Source organism: Vicia villosa, linkage group LG6 (genome assembly GCF_029867415.1).
Source record: "Vicia villosa cultivar HV-30 ecotype Madison, WI linkage group LG6, Vvil1.0, whole genome shotgun sequence".
In the NCBI taxonomy this organism is placed as follows: Eukaryota; Viridiplantae; Streptophyta; class Magnoliopsida; order Fabales; family Fabaceae; genus Vicia; species Vicia villosa.
Genome location: NC_081185.1, coordinates 135320376 through 135341293, shown reverse-complemented (window position 1 = coordinate 135341293; position 20918 = coordinate 135320376). Strand labels below are relative to the sequence as shown.

At 32.7% G+C, this 20918-nt stretch overlaps 1 protein-coding gene across 2 annotated transcripts; it reads right to left on the bottom strand.

Moving 5' to 3' along the window:
- Positions 1–10427: 10427 nt before the first annotated feature.
- On the bottom strand, positions 10428–14902 carry LOC131610124 (ATP-dependent kinase-like protein notR'). 2 transcript variants are annotated; one of them, XM_058881998.1, is made up of 12 exons: positions 14745–14902; positions 14519–14655; positions 14355–14398; positions 14200–14277; positions 13372–13564; positions 12963–12993; positions 12825–12883; positions 12465–12538; positions 11886–11972; positions 10961–11022; positions 10824–10852; positions 10428–10686 (listed from the first exon to the last, which is right to left on the bottom strand). In XM_058881998.1, exons 1-12 carry the CDS (start codon positions 14776–14778, stop codon positions 10600–10602), a joined length of 915 nt encoding a protein of 304 aa, XP_058737981.1. In that variant the 5' UTR covers positions 14779–14902; the 3' UTR covers positions 10428–10599. The 2 variants fall into 2 exon arrangements, with proteins under 2 accessions (XP_058737981.1, XP_058737982.1); XM_058881999.1 differs by lacking the exons at positions 14200–14277; positions 14355–14398; positions 14519–14655; positions 14745–14902 and adding an exon at positions 13900–14193.
- Positions 14903–20918: the final 6016 nt, after the last annotated feature.

The window sequence follows — 20918 nt, the reverse complement described above, 5'->3', positions numbered from 1 at the left end:
ATGTGTTATTGGATAAAATACAAAAATGTGTGTCACTAATCATTAACTTTAATTTATATGATTCAAAATATTATTATATTAATAAGTGTCATTAATAAAGTTTATATAATTAAAATAATGTTTGCACAATTAAATATTAGAAAAATTATTTGTTATTGATGTCATTTCACAAATATATGTTATCAATGTAAATAGGAGAAATATATATATATCTACGGGAAAAAATGTATCACTTATTCAATTGTAACATATTGCTATTATTTATAGTCAAATGCTATTAGTATCAAATTCTAGTGATTAATAAGATATTTTTGTAAATGATACCTAAACAAAAACAAAATTTATATACGGGAAAAAAATATATTATTGATCTAAATATTTTTATATGCGAAAAATGATATTTATGATCTCAAAAAATTTTATTCATAAAAGGTATACGGGAAAAACTATTATTGATCTAAGTATTTTTATGTAAACGATACCTAAACATAAATAATATTTGTATAGGAAAAAATCTATTAATGGTCTAAATATTTTTATATATGAAAAATGGTATTTATATTCCAAAATTATTTATTCAAAAAAGGTATACGGGAAAAAATTATTACTGATCTAAATATTTTTATATACGAAAATTTACAATTGAATCAGATATTTTTGTAAGCGATACCTAGACATAAATAATATTTGTATATGAGAAAAATCTATTAATGATCTTTATTATATATGAAAAATGGTATTTGTGATCCAAAAAATTTTGATTCAAAAATGGTATACAGGAAAAAAATCTATTATTAATTTAAATATTTTTATATACGAAAATTTATTATTGATCCAGATATTTTTCTAAATGATACCTAAACATAAATAATATTTGTATACGGGAACAATTTTATTATTGATCTAAATATTTTTATATGTGAAAAATGGTATTTATGATCAAAATAAATTTTATTCAAAAAAGGTATACAGGAAAAAAAAACAATTATTGATCTAAATATTTTTATATACGAAGATTTACAATTGATTCAGATATTTTTGTAAACGATACCTAAACCTAAATAATATTTCTATATGGGAAAGATCTATTAATGATATAAAATATATTTATATATAAAAAATGGTATTTATTATCCAAAAAAAATATTCAAAAAAGGTATACAGGAAAAAAACTATTATTGATCTAAATAATATTTATATACAAAAAAAATCTATTATTAATTTAAATATTTCTTTTTTCTTTTTTAACCTTCCATTTAAAATAAATATATTATGTAAACAAATGCGCGTACCAAATTAGAACCCGTGCGTATGCACGGATTTGTTACTAGTTTATTTTATGGATGGATCTACCTCCTATTGCATAATAAAATGAATAATTTCAGCAATTGAAAAATTGATATTTTCAAGATATACGTATACAAATGTTAATTTAATACAAACACTAACAATTAAAATTGGATAACTAATTACATCATTGAAGGAGTGGAACATAGCATCCATGGGCAAACTTTTCTGGAACATACAGGCTAAGGCAGACAAACTGTGGGTGAAGTGGGTCAATACATACTACTTAAAACATGCTGATGCACTGGATTGGCAGCATAAGAATTGTTCTTGGATCTTAGCTAATGTTTTTAAATGCAGGGATAAAATAAAGATGACTGCAGCATGGAGTAATTGCATGTTAACTGGCAGTTACAAAACTGCTTCCTTCTATGATGAGATTCGAGGAGATAGAGGACAAGTTGACTGGAATTTTTTGTTGTGCAGGAACTTTGCTAAACCTCGCGCAAGATTTGTGTTGTGGCTGAGTCTGCTAGGCAGATTAAGTACTAAGGATAGACTGAGCAAACATGGCAGTGATATTGATGATAAATGTGTTTTCTGCAACAAGGAAGAAACCTTAAACCACTTATTTTTTGAGTGCTATGATACAAGGCAGACCTGGAGCAAGGTGTTATGCTTCATTGGCTATCATCGTACTCCCCTGGGCTGGAATCAAGAAATGACATGGGCTATAGCTGAGACAAAAAGAAAGGGTTGGCGCAGAGATTTATTGAAGATAGCCTTGACTGAATGTGTGTATGGCGTCTGGAGGCAACGTAATGACATGGTTTTCAACCATACACCCAGTGATCCGCACCTTTGGAAATTGATTGTTCAAGATATCTGTATTCGCAGCACTTTACACAAGAGAATTAGACATCATGTTAATTTAGAAACAATGAGTATATCATCTTAAGTGGAGAACTAGTTTATATGGATGCATAATGCATCACCTAGATCTTCGGATCGGTGTATTTTGATTGTTTTTGGTAATAAAATATCCTTTATTCCAAAAAAAAAATTGGATAACTGACTATAGTTGTTTTTTTATTCATTAATTTGCTTTGAATATTATTTTAGAGAGTGATTAGATGAGTCGATTTAAAATTCAAAAGAAAATTTTATGGAATACGAATGCTTCAATTAAATTTCCTTTATTTTTAAAATTTATTAGTCAGATGAAGTATTTGAATCCTTCAATTTTAAATTTTTTTTTTGTAAGCAAGGGATATATTGAAGGGAGAACTAGGGGTTCTCCAACCCGTATACAAAAAACGACCCAAAGCCGACAAAAAACAATATTACAACCAATTACAATTACGATAAATAAGACCAAGGGTCTTTGTAAAAATCGTAAAAACTACAATTGGGATAAGTAATATTGCCGTAAGAGGACCACCTCCAAACCAAAAACTTGATGCTCCAAACCATATTGTTTATGTTCCACACATCATTCCTAAAACAAAAGCCATTTCTTGTCATCCATATGATCCAAGTTGTAGCTAACCAAAACACTCCCAATTTGCCGCTTTTAATCTTTTTACTACGGCTCAAAGAATGCCATTCCACGAAAAACGGGATACACTCTTCCTCCGACCAACCTGAAAAACCCACCCACGAAGCAATTTCTTTCCAAACCAATTTAATCACATAACATTTAGAAAATAAATGGTCCGCCTCTTCGACATGAGAATCACAAAAAACACACATTAAATGAGAATCACCAATTTTAAATTTATTGTTTGGACAAAATGATGAAATTCAATTCATTTATTAAAAAACAATTATAAAATTTAATTTATTTTACTTATACTCTAGTGACAGCAAACATCCATGGGTATAAGTCTTAAAATAGTTTTTACCTAGACAATTTCATAGATAGAAGTTTAAAATGTTGAGAGAGAGACTATTAAACTTTATAGTAAAATTTTCATTTATATATATGAATCCATCGTATTTACCAACAAATTTACAAACTTATTATGAATCCATGTAAAGCAAAATATTGGAAGCCCACAATCCAACACATAATTCAAAAAGATTCTGCTTTCGAGTCAAGCCTTTTTTTGTTTTACTCGTTCCTTGTTCGGACAGAAGATTGGGTATAGGATTCGAAAAGATGTGAGTTTTTTTATTTTTGCCCGAACTTTTGACCAGCAATTGATCAAAAAGACTCAGATCTTTTCGAATCCTATACCCAATCTTCTGTCCGAACAAGGACCTAAAAATGCAATTGATCAGTATTTGATGCAGTAAAGCATCATTTTGACCAGCAAACATCATTCTCCAAGTTGTCGTACCACTAAATTTGGCTGGTAACTAGTGAACCATAAGCCAGATGTTCCCGCCTCTATTCAAGTTGACAAAAGCGCAGGGTTAAAAAAACTTCCCAAATATCTTTTCCTTCAGCAGCAGGAACAGCTGGAGTAACTCAGGAAAATCTATTTTTTAAACCAACAAGGTCAACACATCGATCCACAAAAGGTTCCATGGTTGCAACGAAAATTTTGGTGTCGAGATACATGGAAATGTATCTCATAAAAGTTTTTTCTGTGGGAAGATCATCAGGAGTCGTTAGGGAAAGCCTAGTACCTTTGGTGCTCCTAGCATCCTCTTCCACCATCAAAGCTTTGGAGACGGTAACTGATCCGCTGTCGCACACGGATCAAAAACGAGTTATTTTGAAAAGACCGTAGATAGCGACAAGTGACTTGAATATCGTTCTCAAAGATTCTTGTTTATTATCAACTGAACAAAATCGATTGGGGGGGTTTGATTTAAGTTTCGATTAAACAAAATAAGTGATTATGAATTAAGTGATTACTGAAATAAGTTGTTTTCAAAAAGTGATTATAAAATAAGCCAATCTACCGATCCGATTCCTACCAATCATCGATTATTATAATTTCACTATCCAAAGCGGATTCCATTCCTATTTGGATACAAACTCAATGACAAGCGCAGTGAGGTTTGCAAGATGTGCGATCCTAATGTCCGAATTAAGCAAACGGGATAAATTATCATGAATTAAGCAAACACGACCGATCAGACACGGTACGAATTAAGCAAGCATAACGTGTCTATGTTAGGATCATACAATCAACCAAATTGAATCAATATATTTCATACAATTGAATTAAGCATACAAGAATACAAAATATCATTGAAAGGAATAGAAATTAAATTGTAAAATTATAGTAATCTCATAGTATTAGAACCTGAACACGGTAGATCGACTCAGATGGATTAGTTCTCCATGAAATCGTACAAAACTCAAATTTTCATGAATAGTGTTTGTCATGAACAGTACCGCGGCTGCTAGACCTATTAGGAATCAGCCAAAAAACTTTTATGAGCCAACTGGGTCGAATTACAAAACTCGACCCACTAGTAACGACCCAGAACTGAAAATAAACTAGTGCTGCAGCTTCAAACGCAATTCTGGAAATTATGGGCTCCGCATATGACTTCGACTCCAACACGAAAGTTGTAGCTCTTTCTCTTAGCTTTCCGACGATTATTAGAACGCCTCAATCGAACTCCCGGAACTCCAGTTATTATCGTTTCCGTGTAGACTACTAAAATAAACTACTCAAGAGCTGTCAGAGAATGAGAATTCAAGGCTATGTCATAATAAGTATTCAAATTAATTTCCATATGCAAGAGACTTACGGTGTTAAGACGATACCGGTCTTGTGAACTTTTCTCAAGTTTTCACAGCTAACCTCAGATTAATCTATAGCCCAAAACTTTCAAAAAGATGCTTTTTTTTAAGAACGAAAACAAAGGAAACAAAAAAAAAAACAAAGGAAACAAAAAAAAAACAAAGAAAATAAAGAAAATAAATTATTCCCTCCCTCATACTTAAAACATGCATTGTCCTCAATGAAAGAACCTAAATATAAAATAAGAGTGAGATAAAGGAAAGAACACACCCAAGGGGTTAAGGTGGAATGTAGCTTTCATGTATGGTGGTTTTGGTGGAGGCCTTTCTGCACTACGAACACATGAAATAGGAAAAAATAAATAGCAAGTGAACTTGGATATTAGTAAAAAATTTGGTGGCTTAGGAGAAATAGTCTGCACATATGATAAACCTACAATAACAAAAGTATGAAAAATACAAAATCCACATTTAGCTTGTGAGTAAGATAAAATATGTGGAAGAGATGCACAAATGGTGAAAGATAACTCTATGTTGTTTGGCTTAATTAGAGTTTCCACCAAAAAAAATTATGCTATGGACAATGGTTGCTTATGGCCAAAATCCACATTTTTTGTGTCAAATTCAAGAGTTGTTGAATTTGCTAGAATTTCTGGGCAAGTGGTTGTCGGCATCAAACTATCTTCACCTAAAATGGCTGCACTGATCTCAAGACAAACATTACAAACACCACATTCTCAGGCAAAAATATCAAGAGAGTTATCTACTTCAAGAGAAGTATATAATTCATCCAAATCAAATTTCAAGAAATTTTGTGGCATAATCTCTTTCATGCATTCACTTGAATTTTTGTTTCTTACTATGAGTTCATCATATGAAACAAACACTGTTTTAATGGGCTCACCTGGAAATTCATCAAGATTGGTATCACACTGTGTTAACTCTAATGATGCAACAAGTTGTACATCATCATGAAACATCACGTTCTCTTGAATTTGATGGACGCTTGAGTTTACTTGTTCACCTTGGACTTTTTTAACTGGAAACATGGATTGCATATGTTGTTGAAATTGCAAATTATTTTCAGTCATTCGCTTATTATTTTCAGCCATTTGCTTGATAATTTCTTCCAAATATGATTGTGTTTCAACTTTCAATGATACATTTTGTTGAAATTGTTGATATGGCCAAATAGGCTGCTCTTCAATATATGAGTATTGTCCTTGAAGATCACCTACCATTTGGGCCTCACCACAAAAATTAGTATCTAACAACATAGGACATGCATCATTACCATGAAAATTTGAAGAACAAATAATGCAAATTGCAAGTGGAATATGATTTTGATAGCACGATTGATGTTCTCTTCCTTCCATCAAATTAATAAGATAAGCCAACTGATCCAATGAGTCTCCCTTTTTTTAATATTTTTTCTTTGACACGAAAGAACAAATATGATTAAAATAAATTAAAAAAAATACAAAAGCACAAAATTTAATCTAATGAAGACAAATAAAAATTTTGAGAATTATTTTGGAATTTTTTGACACTATAAAAACAGTAAAAAATTAATTAAAAATAGAAAAAAGAGGAATTTGTGATTTTTATGGTCGAAATCTTTTAGAATTCTATTCTAAAGGAGTATTGTTCCTTGAACTTTTTTCTGATTTTCTGGAAAAAAATTGGAGCAAATCGAAACAGTAGGTTTTGAAACTTACCTGATAGGCTAGAAAACTTACCACTGTCTGTAACTGGTATTGCAACCCTAAAAATCAACAAACACAACAACAACAACAACAACAACAAAATAAGAAAATGCTAGCAAGAACCCTATACCTATGACTCTAAAATTAGTTAATAATAATAAGAATCCCCGGCAACGGCGCCAATTTGATCTGCTGTCGCACACGGATCAATAACGAGTTATTTTGAAAAGACTGTAGATAGCGACAAGTGACTCGAATATCGTTCTCAAAGATTCTTGTTTTTTATCAACTGAACAAAATCGATTGGGGGGTTTGATTTAAGTTTCGATTAAACAAAATAAGTGATTATGAATTAAGTGATTATTGAAATAAGTTGTTTTGAAAAAGTGATTATAAAATAAGCCAATCTACCGATCCGATTCCTACCAATCATCGATTATTATAATTTCACTATCCTAAGCGGATTCCATTCCTATTTGGATACAAACTCATTGACAAGCGCAGTGAGGTTTGCAAGATGTACGATCCTAATGTCCGAATTAAGCAAACAGGATAAATTATCATGAATTAAGCAAACACGATCGATCAGACACGGTACGAATTAAGCAAACATAACGTGTCTATGTTAGGATCATACAATCAACCAAATTGAATCAATATATTTCATACAATTGAATTAAGAATACAAGAATACAAAATATCATTGAAAGGAATAGAAATTAAATTGTAAAATTATACTAATCTCATAGTATTAGAACCTGAAAACGGTAGATCGACTCAGATGGATTAGTTCTCCATGAAATCGTACAAAACTCAAATTTTCATGAATAGTGTTTGTCATGAACAGTACTGCGGCTGCTAGACCTATTAAGAATCAGCCAAAATATGTTTATGACCCAACTGGGTCGAATTACAAAACTCGGCCCACTAGTAACGACCCAGAACTGAAAATAAACTAGTGTTGCAGCTTCAAACTCAAATCTGGGAATAATAGACTCTGAATCTGACTTCGACTCCAACATGAAAGTCGTAGCTCTCTCTCTTAGCTTTCCGGCGATTATTAGAACGCCTCAATTGGACTCTCGGAACTCCAATTATGATTGATTCCGTGCAGACTGCTTAAGCTGAAAAATAAAGTGCGAAAATTAAATAAGTGTTAAAATAATTTAAAATATAAAAACACATTAAAACATAAAAATAATCAAAATAAAGCAATGAAATGTCTGAGTACAAACATGAAAGGACGTGCATAAAAATGCACTGATCAGTAACCTTTAATTGTGGCTCAAAATTATCATTCAACCATAGTTATAGAAGCCACATGGGTCCAGAGATGAGGTATTTTTGCTGATATAAGGGAGGTGTTTCAATTTATAGGAAGCAAGGCCTAAAGCTTTGTACAGATTGGCCAGGAGTTATTCGCCCAAACCTACGTTTCGACCTTCATGAAGTAGGGTCACTAAAGGAATATTCTGTTTAGCTATTTGCAAAGAGCTTGAGAATAAAAGGTATTAAGAAAGCTAGAGAGTCACAAAATTAATATATTATAAGTAGGAAACCTCTTTGGTCCTCTCTTAATGATGATCAACAATATAGTTTTTAAAGCCAGCATGGTCGATTCAAAAGTCAACACCAGTTGTGGTTTCTAAAGTGGGATCAAATGTATCTCCTGTGAGTCGAAGGATAGTGATGGGTGCTACGTCGAATAGAGTTGGCGTAATCATTCCCCAAGGGAGTTGGAAACTATATGTCTATCCTTCCTAAAGAAATATTGAGGCAAGCAACATACAAGGGTTGTATCTCGGGCCAATTCTATAAATTTGGATAAGGTCAAAGATACCTAGTTATTCCCATTGTGCTTGTCTTTTACTTTACACTTTCTTTAACCATGCAAGGTGGTCTTTATTTTAAGGGGAGCTGATCGAAAGACGCACACGGGTTAATCCATAAACCTTAAGTCGAGGGCACATTGTACGAGCGCATAAAGCATAGCAGCGGAAAAACAAGGAAAGAAAGCTTTCACTTTCTCAGGATGGGATTTTGGAGTTGGAAATAGACCTAAAAATGCTAAGGTTTTGTCAGAAAGAGAAAATGGGATAAGTACATGTGAACTCCAAATAGTGTTTTTCTCTTTTTCCAACGACGGTTCAGGAACATGGTTTCTCTCCAAATCTTCCTATATGCTGAAAATCTGAAATAGTGTACGCAAGAGGGATGTTGCTGGTGGTTGTTGCATCATTTAAAGTGGTTGCCATCATTTTTCTAGGAAAAAAACAAGGAAAAAGGTTTATTTTCCTTTTGAGCAAGGAATGAAAATTGAGAATGTGAATGAAACAAAATGAGAAGAGAAAGTGGGAGCGAGTCTATATAAGGTTTTATGATCTGATAGATGTACGACAAGTGGCGAAACAGTTGGCGTTTGAAGACGTTTTGTTTTCTTAGAAGTGAAAAGGATGGTGGAAATTAGTGGGAAGTTATCGCCCAAGATCTCCTAGGAACTAGAAACTAGGAACAATGATGAATAGCCCCAAAATCTATCAGAAGTGATGTTTTGCAGAAAGGCGCAATGATAACACTGAAGTCAACAAAGTGACTTGAACAGTGTCGAAAGCCAATCAATTATGCCACCTTTATTCCTTTCGACATATGGGTTGTCGAAAAATGGCATTTTGGGGGCAATTTGTTACCTCATATTTTCAACACAACTTGAATGAGAGGTTTAAAGACAATCCCAATGGTGATAAATTAACTTTAGTTGTACTTTAGTTGAAATTAATCATTATCGACTAAAAGACCTGTTTGTCTGAGTTACATACGATCGAGACATGCATTGGAATGTCGGTCGAAGTATGAATATCAGCGTCAGGTCGAGTCAAAGACAAGATGTTCGAATTGTGGGACTGGGAAGTTTGGAAGCTTTCAGTTTAATGTTACCACTGCAGATATTAACATTATCGAAATATGGGAAATAGATAAGACCAGACAGTTACTAGGGACACATGGAAGTGTATCGAAGACGAAAGACGCATGGAAATGAAGACGTGTTGAACGTTGCTTAATCAGTCGTTGGTGACGGTTATGTTAGAACTAGTATATAAGCAGTTCATGTTTGTAGGATTAGAGGTCCACAATTTTAAACAAATTCTATATACTCAAAATATCCAATTGTTTGCGAGAAGCAAGTGATTTGAATCAATTATGCATTTGCATTTCATTTATAAATTCAATTTCATTTACTTTGTTTCACTTATTACAATTTTTTTAATTTCGACATTCATTATCAAATATATTTCAAATTTATGATTTTTATACAATTCGTCCCAAGATCTTAAGTGAAATCAAAATTGTCATTGTTTACCAAAATTTCTTTAAAAAAGTGCCAACTACATATTCTTTAAAAAAAGAGTGTAACACGTTAGACATTTTCATGTGTTTGTTGAAAGTGCTAACTACATGTATCGAAAATAGTGTGATAATGTGCTATAAAAACCCATCAAATGAAATTAAAATCACTCAAAACAACAGTGAAATTTTCCACAATGTCATTCTTACCCTAAAAACGGAAGGAATCAATTAACATGCTAAGCTATCACCATCACCAAAACTTCTCTATTTGTTTAAACCTGCATCAGTATTATAGCAAGAAAATTCTCTCTTTGTTTAACATACTTCTAAAGTTATAATGCTTACTTTTCTTGTTCGTTTCAACTTGACTTAGTACAAACAGATTCCTCGAAAAACAACTAAATTATTATATCAGCGTTTTTCTTAGACTTCATTATAAGTTCTGCATGACTTAGTACAAACATATTTCTCAAAAATCAATGACTTAATTATTATATCAGCATTTTATTTAGACTTCATTACAAGTTCTGCATGACTTAAGTACAAACAGATTCCTCAAAAATCAACTGACTTAATTATTATATCAGCATTTTTCTTAGACTTCATTATAAGTTCTGCATTGAGTCTGTCGTTGTTCTCTACCTGCATTATGAATATGTTGAAAGTAGTAAATAAATCATTGCCAAAAAAACAATAGAACAAATATATAATGAACATTCAACTCGACAGATAATTAGAAAAATAAATAAGCATCACAAGTTGTAAGATGTGAAATTTACCCTCTGCTTAGCAATGTCTCGAGGCTTGCCTATAGATTGGAATGGGAAAAGAAAAATTAATGTAAATACAAAATGAATTTCCTACGCGTGGAAGTTGATATATAGAAAAATATCCAGAAAAAGTGTATCGAAAATACCAGTAGAGATATGCCTCTTTAAAACTCGATGCATTGCTTTGTCAATGTCAATATCAATAAACCTTGAAAAAAATAAGAACAAACAAATTAAGCTAACTGGTACCCTGATAATTCCCTAGTATTGAAAATGCATATAGTAGCCTTGTGCTAGGTTGTATATTTTTTGATAGTGTAAGAATATGTATATATATTTTAAAACTGGGAAGCCAAGGGTCAAATCTTCACAATAATCAACCGACCATGTCAAATAGGTTGTTTAGGTTGTCTCTTCTGATCATAAGCATAATGCAAGTTCTACCCGGTTGAAAGTGCCTTTTGCTAACAAGAGGCATGGACAACATACACCAATCATAATGTCAAAAAATAGAAATGGATTCTGAGATTTCGTTTAACTCTTTCAACAAATAATGCATTAGAAAGGCTACTAATGTTCAAGACAAGACTTTTATTATGTTAAGTTAAAATATGTATAATTCCAAAAAAAAAAAATAGAGAACTACCTAATCCATGAAAATGTATTGGGTAAATAATACATACCGCAGAATAAAAAAAGGAAAACGAAAGTGCATGATATCACATGAATATGTTCTTCTAGCTGAATAAACTCGCATAAGTAAATATTCTTTTACAAGTTAAAGTAGTGTGAGGGTTTGGCCAAATATTAGATTTATAGGAAAAAATCTATGGAACCTCTATACTTGGGCTCTGAAAACCATATATAACTATGTAAACACAACAACAATGACATATTCCTGGCATGAAACAAGCAAATGCTAATGATAATCTGAATGTGGTTTAGAAAACACAAGTCCATAAATGTAATTTTCATAGCAGAATTTTCACCTAGCAGAAAACACAAGTTCACATACAACTTCCAAAACTATCAAGGGCAATGGAAAAAATATTTAAAAAATCCAGTACTTACCATTTCTCATCAAACAAAGATGAAATATCCTTCCATACCCCATCTTCCAGAAGCAAATAGTTACCTTCAATAATAATGATTTTATGTCTACAGAAAGGAAGAAAAGAAATGAGTATGTTCATGAAATAGGAAAATAAATTGAATGTGCATGTTGCAAGTAGCAACTATATAAAAAATTAATTACCCTTGATTTTGTAAAAAGATAGCTCATTGGGCACAAACAATGAAATAATGATACAAATGTTGCAGTAAATATCTATAGTTGTTAAGTGTGTGAAATCTGTTATCTTAAAAAAACACAAGATATTACTGGCATTTTTTTTAATTAGAATTACCATAGGCTGGCCTTACAAAGTTTTTAAGATAACAGATTTCATAACAAAATTCAAATATCAACATAATTTTAATCTTTTAATAGTCTGGAGGAAAATACTGACCCCTTCATAATAGTCATTTCTCCTTTCTTTTTTTAATGTTAGCTTAAAATGTATGATCAACTGTTATTTAGAATATATCATGTTTTGTAACAAGATAATAAAATGTTGACAAGTGGGCCCACCGAAATGTTAAGATACTCACTGAAGGTTGACAAAGATATCATCTTCCACTGGATCCCCAACACCATGATCAAATGATGGTACATAAACTGATCCCTGAAGAATTATGTTACACCAAAATGCAATCAAACAAAGCGGATAAGAACTATTTCAACGCCAATGCACAGATGTTTACAATTATTTATATTCATCCTAGCTTTACTCAAGAACTGGCCAATAAAGATAATACATATTATTTGAGAGAGAGGAAGATGTTATGGTCATATAACAATTCTAGAGTTTTCAAGCCATAAAAGATGATAATAATAACAACAACAACAGTAATAATTATAATAATGAAATAAATAATACCATTAGATCTTTAAAAACTTGTAAACCTTACATGAACTCTTAGATTCTTGAGACACGTAAGAAGGCGCGTAGGATTGAATGTCCATGGAGCTGATAGACCAATGAAAAGATTAATGCTTTTCTATGAATAGTGTTTGAGAATGGTGGGGAATATGAAGAGGTACCTCACCTCCCCTTCTGGCGTGCGCTTCCTCGGGATTCTATTATTAAAAAGATCACTTAGAATCATAGCAAAACATAAGATCACTTAAGTATTAGAATGTCAGAATTATGATCATTCATTCATGATGATAAATATGGATTCTAATATCCCATTAGTCTGAACTAAATGAAACATCAATTTAGTCTTCAAGGAAAGAAATCAATAAGCAAAACTTCAGAACATGTTCTTATCCAAACTATTTCCTTGCTCTATCACACGAAAAATGATAGTCTATCAATCAATCATATCACTTTCAACGACATACAATTTGATCGCTACAACTTACCAATTCTAGCTCACTAATATGAACAATGAAATTAACTAGAAATAAAACTATATGGATAACAAATATTGTGAGCAATATAACGATACTAACTTTCATTGCATCTAGTTCAGAACGATAAAGATGAAAACCATCCATGGGAATCACAGCAGCGACATTAGGAGGTTGAACTTGGGAGTCAAAGGAAGAAGCTTTCTCTGGCCAAAGCTTGTTTATGCGTCTAGCTACTTCATGTGCTATTGTGCTTTTCCCAGCACCAGGAGGACCAGCCAGGCCAACAAAAAACCTGTGCAGCATCATAAAAAATAAGAAGGTTAAATTAATACATAGAGGAATAGCGCACAAAAGCAAGATACATACGTTTTATCTTCTAGTTTGCCAACCTCCCAAAACCAATAGTCGAAAAGGAGGGAGACATAACTAATTTATTTGTAAGTTTATGAAATAACAAATAACAAATAACCTAGCATCGGAAACACATCTAATCAAAGAAGATAAAGATGATTTTCTACTTGAAAATTTAACATAGAAGGACATAGAAAATCTGGAAAACAGAAGTGTTAGCAATAGAATAATTGCATACTTTGAAACAATAAAATACAATTAAGAAAGTTTTCTTACATGACAACTAGGTGAAGGTTTAGTTTAAGTAATGACAAACCAAGAAATCTTCTGCAAAATGATAAGATGAATGGGACTGATGACATAACAACAATCATCAAAGCATATAGGAAACAAAACAAGTGATGCGCCCACATTAAATGGTACTACTATATACACAATACACATCCGGCCGGCTGGTAACAGACATGCATCATTTTGAAAGAACAAGTTTCATTATACACAATTGCATTAATATTCAATACTCATAAGCAACTTTACCGGCTTCTCACTTCTGTAACTCTAGTAGCAGGAACTTACTTATAATTAGGATTTAACGACACTGACGGCAGAGGCAGAATTCGATTAACCAATGCATCATAGATCTCATCAACACCACTGCAAATCCATAAAAGTAACTAAAGCATCTCAATTAAACAATCAAATTAGTAACACTATATAATTTTACTGTATACCTTCCTTCTACAACTTGAACATGATTCTTTTCAGCAGATAAAACCTAAAAGAGCGAGGGGAAAAAGTACCAAAACTGAATTAACAATAGCGCTTGTGGAATATCAAACATGCAAATGAATTATTGGAATAACATAAATATGATGAATCGATTATCGATATGTACCTTGAAGAGAGAATTCTTGTTAGTGCGAAAGCGCGTTGGAGAAGAAGAAAGCTGCACGAATTCGTTACGCGGCACGATGGAAAGTGAGCACGGATTCCGATCGCGAGCGTCGGATTTAGTTAGCGGCAAGGAAGGAACTGCGGCGAGAAATATGATCGGAGATGAAATAATTTGAATTGAGAAATGAAATCGAAATCATGGTGGCCAGAATTTGAAAGAAGTTTACCTCTTGCCGTTGTTGAGTTGAATGTTATTTCCATTTTCCCTGAATTTGAAACCACCTTCACCGGCGAGTGTATAAAAGAAACCAAACAACATCAACAATATTGCTTATTATTATTAGGAAATTGCTTATTAGTAAGAAAATGAAAAAATAAAAAATGCAATAATAGATTTCAATTATCCATGGTCACCACAACTCTATGATCCCTATTAAAAAGAAAATTAAATTTAAAATTAATTTATAATTTACTACAAAATAGTGACACATATTCATTCGTGTATTTCTTCTTCAAATTGCTTCCTACTAGTAGATAGCACTACTCTTATTATTATTATTATTATTATTATTATTATTATTATTAGAGAAAAAGGGATATGCACGGACAGTGTAAAATATTTTTACACTGTCAATCAATCACAACCATGCATCCAATTAAAACACAATTTTAATTTTAAAAAATTAATATGACATGGCAAGTGTAAGGATTTTGATTGGATTTATGTGTAAAGTTTGTTTACACTATCAGTGCACTACCTTTAAACTCTTATTATTATTATTATTATTATTATTATTATTATTATTATTATTTATGTGCCCGTATTTTTTTAAGCTCACATGAGATAACATATAAATATTAGTCCGTTTATTTCAGCTTTAAAAAAATAAAAGAAATTGTATTTTTTTTAAATAGACTTCACAAAATTGTTTTTCAAAATATAACAAATTTTTTGTTTTTCGCTTTTTTCTAAATTGAAACATTATTTTTGACATCTTATAACCTAAACAAATATTATTGAAGACCAAAATATAGTCAAAATCACCTTTTTTTTTTTCAAAGAGTGATATTTAAAATATCTTTAAAAATCAAGTGATTTTTTAAAATTTTCATGTTAAAAAAATTTTCAATAGAAAAATGAAATATCTAAAATAACATTTTGAAAAAATATCCATGAAAATTTTTTTTTACAAAAATTACATAACACTATAAAAATTATTTTTAAAAAAAACCAAAATAAACGAGCCCATAAATATTGTTGTTGATAAACTTAAGCTACATTACATTATTTATTTATAATATTTTGTTGTTTCATATTTTACAGTTTGAGATTCAAATGAAATAAACATATCAGTGACTACTATGATTAAATAAAGGGTTAAATATATTTTTAGTTCCTATAAATATGCGACCCTGTAATTTTAGTCCCTTTAAAAAATTTCTTCAATGAATGGTCTTCACAAACTTTTCCGTCCTCAACATTGGTCCCTCTCGTTAGTTTCCACTAACTGAGGCTGACGTGGCACCATCCATCTCTCTGAGCTTCAGAACCTCAACCATTCTCAATTACACCTTCATCTCCCATCTTCACCCTCTGCAAAAACTTGGAACCACTAACACACCATTTCACCATTCTCTCCACCTTCATCTTCTTCCTCTCATTCAACAACTCACTATCACTGGTTCTCTACAATCTTCACCTCCCTCGACCCTAACCTTTTTCTCTAAGCTTCAAATTAATATTCTCTTCCTCACATAGTGTCAATTATCCTCACTCTTAGTACTCCACTCACAACCTCTCAACAACAAAAACACCATAACACCACAACAACACAACAACAAACAGAGGCACACAGGAAAAAATCAAGAAAATTGAAAAAATATAGGCTATCCAGATTTCTTCATCTCCATTCACTTTTCCTGAAACCCCATGAATGCTTGAGCCATGCTGAGTAAAACTCCTATGTTTGTCCCCTCTGATTCCTCTTCCTCATCATTTAATTTTGATTTTTTAGATTTAGGGTTCATAAGGGTTTCAATGATTTGAGAGGTTAGCAGTAAAATCAGAGGAGTTGAGTTCCATGGGTGGATTCGCGCTGAGAAGAGGGTGAGGTGATATTCTTGGGTGATGTTTTGATGGAGGAGCGCCGTCGGAGGAGATTTACGGCAACCTCTGTTAGTAGAAATTAATAAGAGGGGCCAAAGTTAGGGAAAAAAATTTGTAAGCACCATTCATTAAAGAAAAATTTTAGAGGGACTAAAATTACAGGGTCGCATATACGGGTTGAAAAAAACCTTGTATCCACGGATAAAATTCGTCACGTATACGGGTTAAATGGTTTAATGGATATGTACAAATAAAATAAACGGATATTTAATTATCCATTTTTTTACAGACACAAATACGGACTTTAGGGTGTCCGTACCTGGGAGTATTTGTATCCGTTAATAATTAACAAAATTATTTAAATATTAATTTGTTTAATATAAAATTATTATTATTTATATATATGATTAGAATTACTTAATTGAATATGTAATTATTATTATTTTGTTAAATTTATTTATTTGATAAAAGAAGAAATAAAATGAAGGTGATTTATTTTTGTTATTATTATTATTATAGATTAAATTTAAAAATATTTTGTTTTTAATAGAGATAAAAAAATTAATTAATTATATTGTTTTTCCAAAAATAATATTCCCTCTGGTCCCATTTATAAGAAAAAATTCATTTTTTAGATACATTGAATAAGTAATGTATCTGGACAACATATTGTCCAGATACATTATTTATTCAATGTATCTGAAAAAAGAATTTTTTCTTATAAATAGGACCGGAGGTAGTAATATTTATTGTTATTTTTTTAATATTTGTGAATATCTCAAAATTCACGGATATTCATTTCGTATATACCCTCACGAATATGAACGGGTATAAATGTCATATCTACTAAATAAGACATATAGTGAGGAACTAATACTCGTGTGCATGAATATTCACTGTCATCTCTAATTATAACCTTTATAAGAGTCGACAATTCTAATCTTTATAAGAGTCATATTAGTTACAGAAGTGAAACACAAAACCAATTTATGGGCCAGTTTGTTTCAGCTTTAAAAAAATGAATTTTTTTTTATATTTTTTAAAATAGATTTTCTAAAACCGTTTTTCAAAATATTACAAGTTTTTTTATATTTGTTTTTTCTAAAATCAAACACTAAATTTGACATCCTATAACATAAACATACATAATTGAAGACCAAAACTTAGTCAAAATCATAATTTTTTAAAAAGTTGTATTTCAAAAATGATTTTTATGAAAATCTATTTGAAATAGCTTCAAAATTAGGTGATTTTTTGAAATTTTGATATCCAAATTTTTTCCCCATAAATAGATGAAATACCTAAAATCACATTTTAGGAATAACTATTCAAACAAAATTTTCATTTGAAGCTTTTATAAAAAGTTTCTTTGTAAAAAAAAAATTTCACAAAATTTAGTAACACTATAAAAATCATTTTTTTAAAAAGCCAAAACAAACGGGCCCCATATATATAGTGATAACAATTTCCTAAACAAATGAATTGAGATATCGAGGAAGAATGAAAGAAATATATGGTGAAGATATCAAATACAAAATCCCCTAATTTATCACATTTAAATGATATTTGTTTTGTTAATATAACCTATAAAGAATTACAACGGGTATGAGAAATTTTTAGAGGATAAGTGATTGGAATAAATAAAGAAATACCACTTTTTTTATTGTAACATCTTCATTTTTTACCTTAAAGAAGAACACATCAAAAACGGAGAGAACTAATTATAAGTGTTATTATTTTGGTTTAAGATAGAGAATATTTCAATACACCACTTGAATATCTTAGATATTTGGCGAAATTTCAATAATGTCCCTAATTTTTATAGATGCACTTTCAGAAGCATCTTTTTTTAAAAAAAATTGGTTTTTTCTGTAGGTACAACTACGGAAGCGTTAAAACCATAGTAAATATTGGGAAATTATAAATTATTTCAGTTCAGCAATTCTTTCGTAGCTACATCTACGAAACGTGTTAAAAACATAGTGTTCTGAAGATATACCAACGGAACACTCTCCTATATTTTCAAATCATATGCATTTCAATTCAAAACTCAATTTTTATAACATCTGTGGAATATCAAATTAAAGTAATGCAATTTAAAGGCACAAAAAATACATCGTATAAATCGTCGGTCATAATGTCGAATACATAAATCGTCGAATACATAATCAAAGTAACGTACAGAAATGAAGTCAAAATACATATATCAAAAAAATCACAGGCACCACTATTGTGTGTGTTGAACATCATCTTGCGCCTCTCCTCTGCCTCTGCCTCTGGCCCCGCCTCTGCCTCTGCGTACACCACGTCGTCTGCTGGCTACTCTGCATCTACCGTCATGTGCCCCACCAGTCCTGGCACGGTTTCTACGGTACAAAAATGTCCCATCTTCCACCCTAATGATACCTTTAACTAGACACCTGCTATCATACCCCTCAAGGAATAAACCATCGACATTGTCTGCCTACGCCATGCATCTATCTCATGACACCAAGGAAGAACATCGTCAGTATGGTCCATCTGAGACAGATGAGTCTGCAAAATCTGCTTGTGGGCTGGTCTAAGTGGTGATCCCGGTGTAGTGGAGATCATGTATGAGTGTGACATCCTATAGTACCAGGTGATGTACCCGTCGCCGCAGCTCTAGTCTCTCTCTTATGTGGTCGTCCGAGCCTCAGCAGGAACCATGTGATGCTCCTAGTCTGCAAAGACTTCATCTATCTCACGACGGATCATCAAGATAGGAGCGGAGACAAGAGGGTCGCGAGGTATCATCTGACAGTACCCGAACTGCTGCATGACGCGCTTTGGAATATGATGAACAATGATGGACGAACAGGCAGTAGGGATGTCAACTTGCCTTCGTTAGCGGGGATCTCCGTGTGGATTCTCCGTTTGGGGCCCCAAAGATGGGGAATTTTCCCCCCGCGGGGATGGGGATGGGGATCAAAGTCTCCCCGAAGGCACTTCGGGGACGGGGGTGGCGTAAATATCCCCCGCCCCGTGGAGTCCCCGCCCCGAATAAAATAGCATAATGTCCTTAATTTATATATAATTTTAAATTATTATGTAAGTTTATTTGACATTTTATATAATTAATCTTATACACAAATTTAAAATATATATGTATTGTTAGTAAAAGAGTGATATAAATGATTTTTTCATTTTTTTAGTTTGAAATTTTTGTTCGATATTATAGATTAAATATTGTAAAAACAATATATTTATTGGTTAGTTTTTGAAGCTTTTACTATTAATTTGGTTTAAAATTATATATAAAAAAAATCATGTTTATAGATCTCCGCATGAACCGTGGGGATCCGTGGGGACCCGCGGGGATCCGCGAGGACGGGGATGGGGGACAAAATTCCCCCGAAGCGGGGATCCGAAGTGGGGATGGGGAATAGATTCAATGGCGGGGATTGTGATGGGAATGTATCCCCCGTCCCCGCCCCGCCCCATTGACATCCCTGACAGGCAGCGAACCATCCAGAACATAGGGCAATGTCATCCCACGGAACCGTCTCATGGTGAGCAGCATAGCAGTCGTATCGGATGTACTCTGCAGCCATGCGGTCAAGAGAGAACCTGTAAGGATCCAGAACTTGGTTCCATCTGAGTGGGATGTACGCACTAGCATGCGGCATGGCCTTAGTGTAGCCCGACACCTCTCCAAAGTCCTTGTCTTCCACAGGCATCCCTCTCCGAGTCTATGATAGTTGTACGCCAGTGTAGCCGCTCATTAGTTGTACTCATGGACACGTGCGGTGTCCGATAAGTACCTCATGTAAACGACGTATATGTACGACGAGCTCTTGTCCACAAACAGCTGGGTGCCTAACAAGTATAGGAAGTAACATCTCAGCACCTATTCTCTGTGTATCTCCACATCTACCAAGTCACTAGTAGCCTTATGTGCCGCAAGAAGCTCGGCATCATATCTCTGCTGCAAGAAGGAAAACCTCATGTGTGCCTTGCGGGTCCTCCCCACCTCCTCAAGTGCGTCACTAGGATCAGCCTCGAGCTCCTTAATCAGCATCTTCACTGCTTCCACCTTCGTCAGTGTACATTGACCAAGGAATATACCCATGATAGGTAAATGCTGGAGGCATGCTACGTCATCAAGATTAATGATAATCTCACTGTAAGCAAGATGAAATGACGAAGTCTCTGGATGCCACCTCTCTGCAAATTCCATGAGCATCCCATTATGTATCGTCTGAAACCCGACCTGACATAGGTCCCTCGGCCCAAAAGCTGCGAGAACATCCTAGAACCACAGCTCAGTAGGCTG

Coding starts and splice junctions, on each gene's coding strand:
- LOC131610124 (XM_058881998.1), bottom strand. CDS start 14,778: ATGGAAATAACATTCAACTCAACAACGGCAAGAG. Junction 14,656..14,744: donor CAACTCAACAACGGCAAGAG/GTAAACTTCTTT, acceptor TTCTCGCCGCAG/TTCCTTCCTTGCCGCTAACT. Junction 13,565..14,199: donor TCGTTAAATCCTAATTATAA/GTAAGTTCCTGC, acceptor GATGCTGCACAG/GTTTTTTGTTGGCCTGGCTG.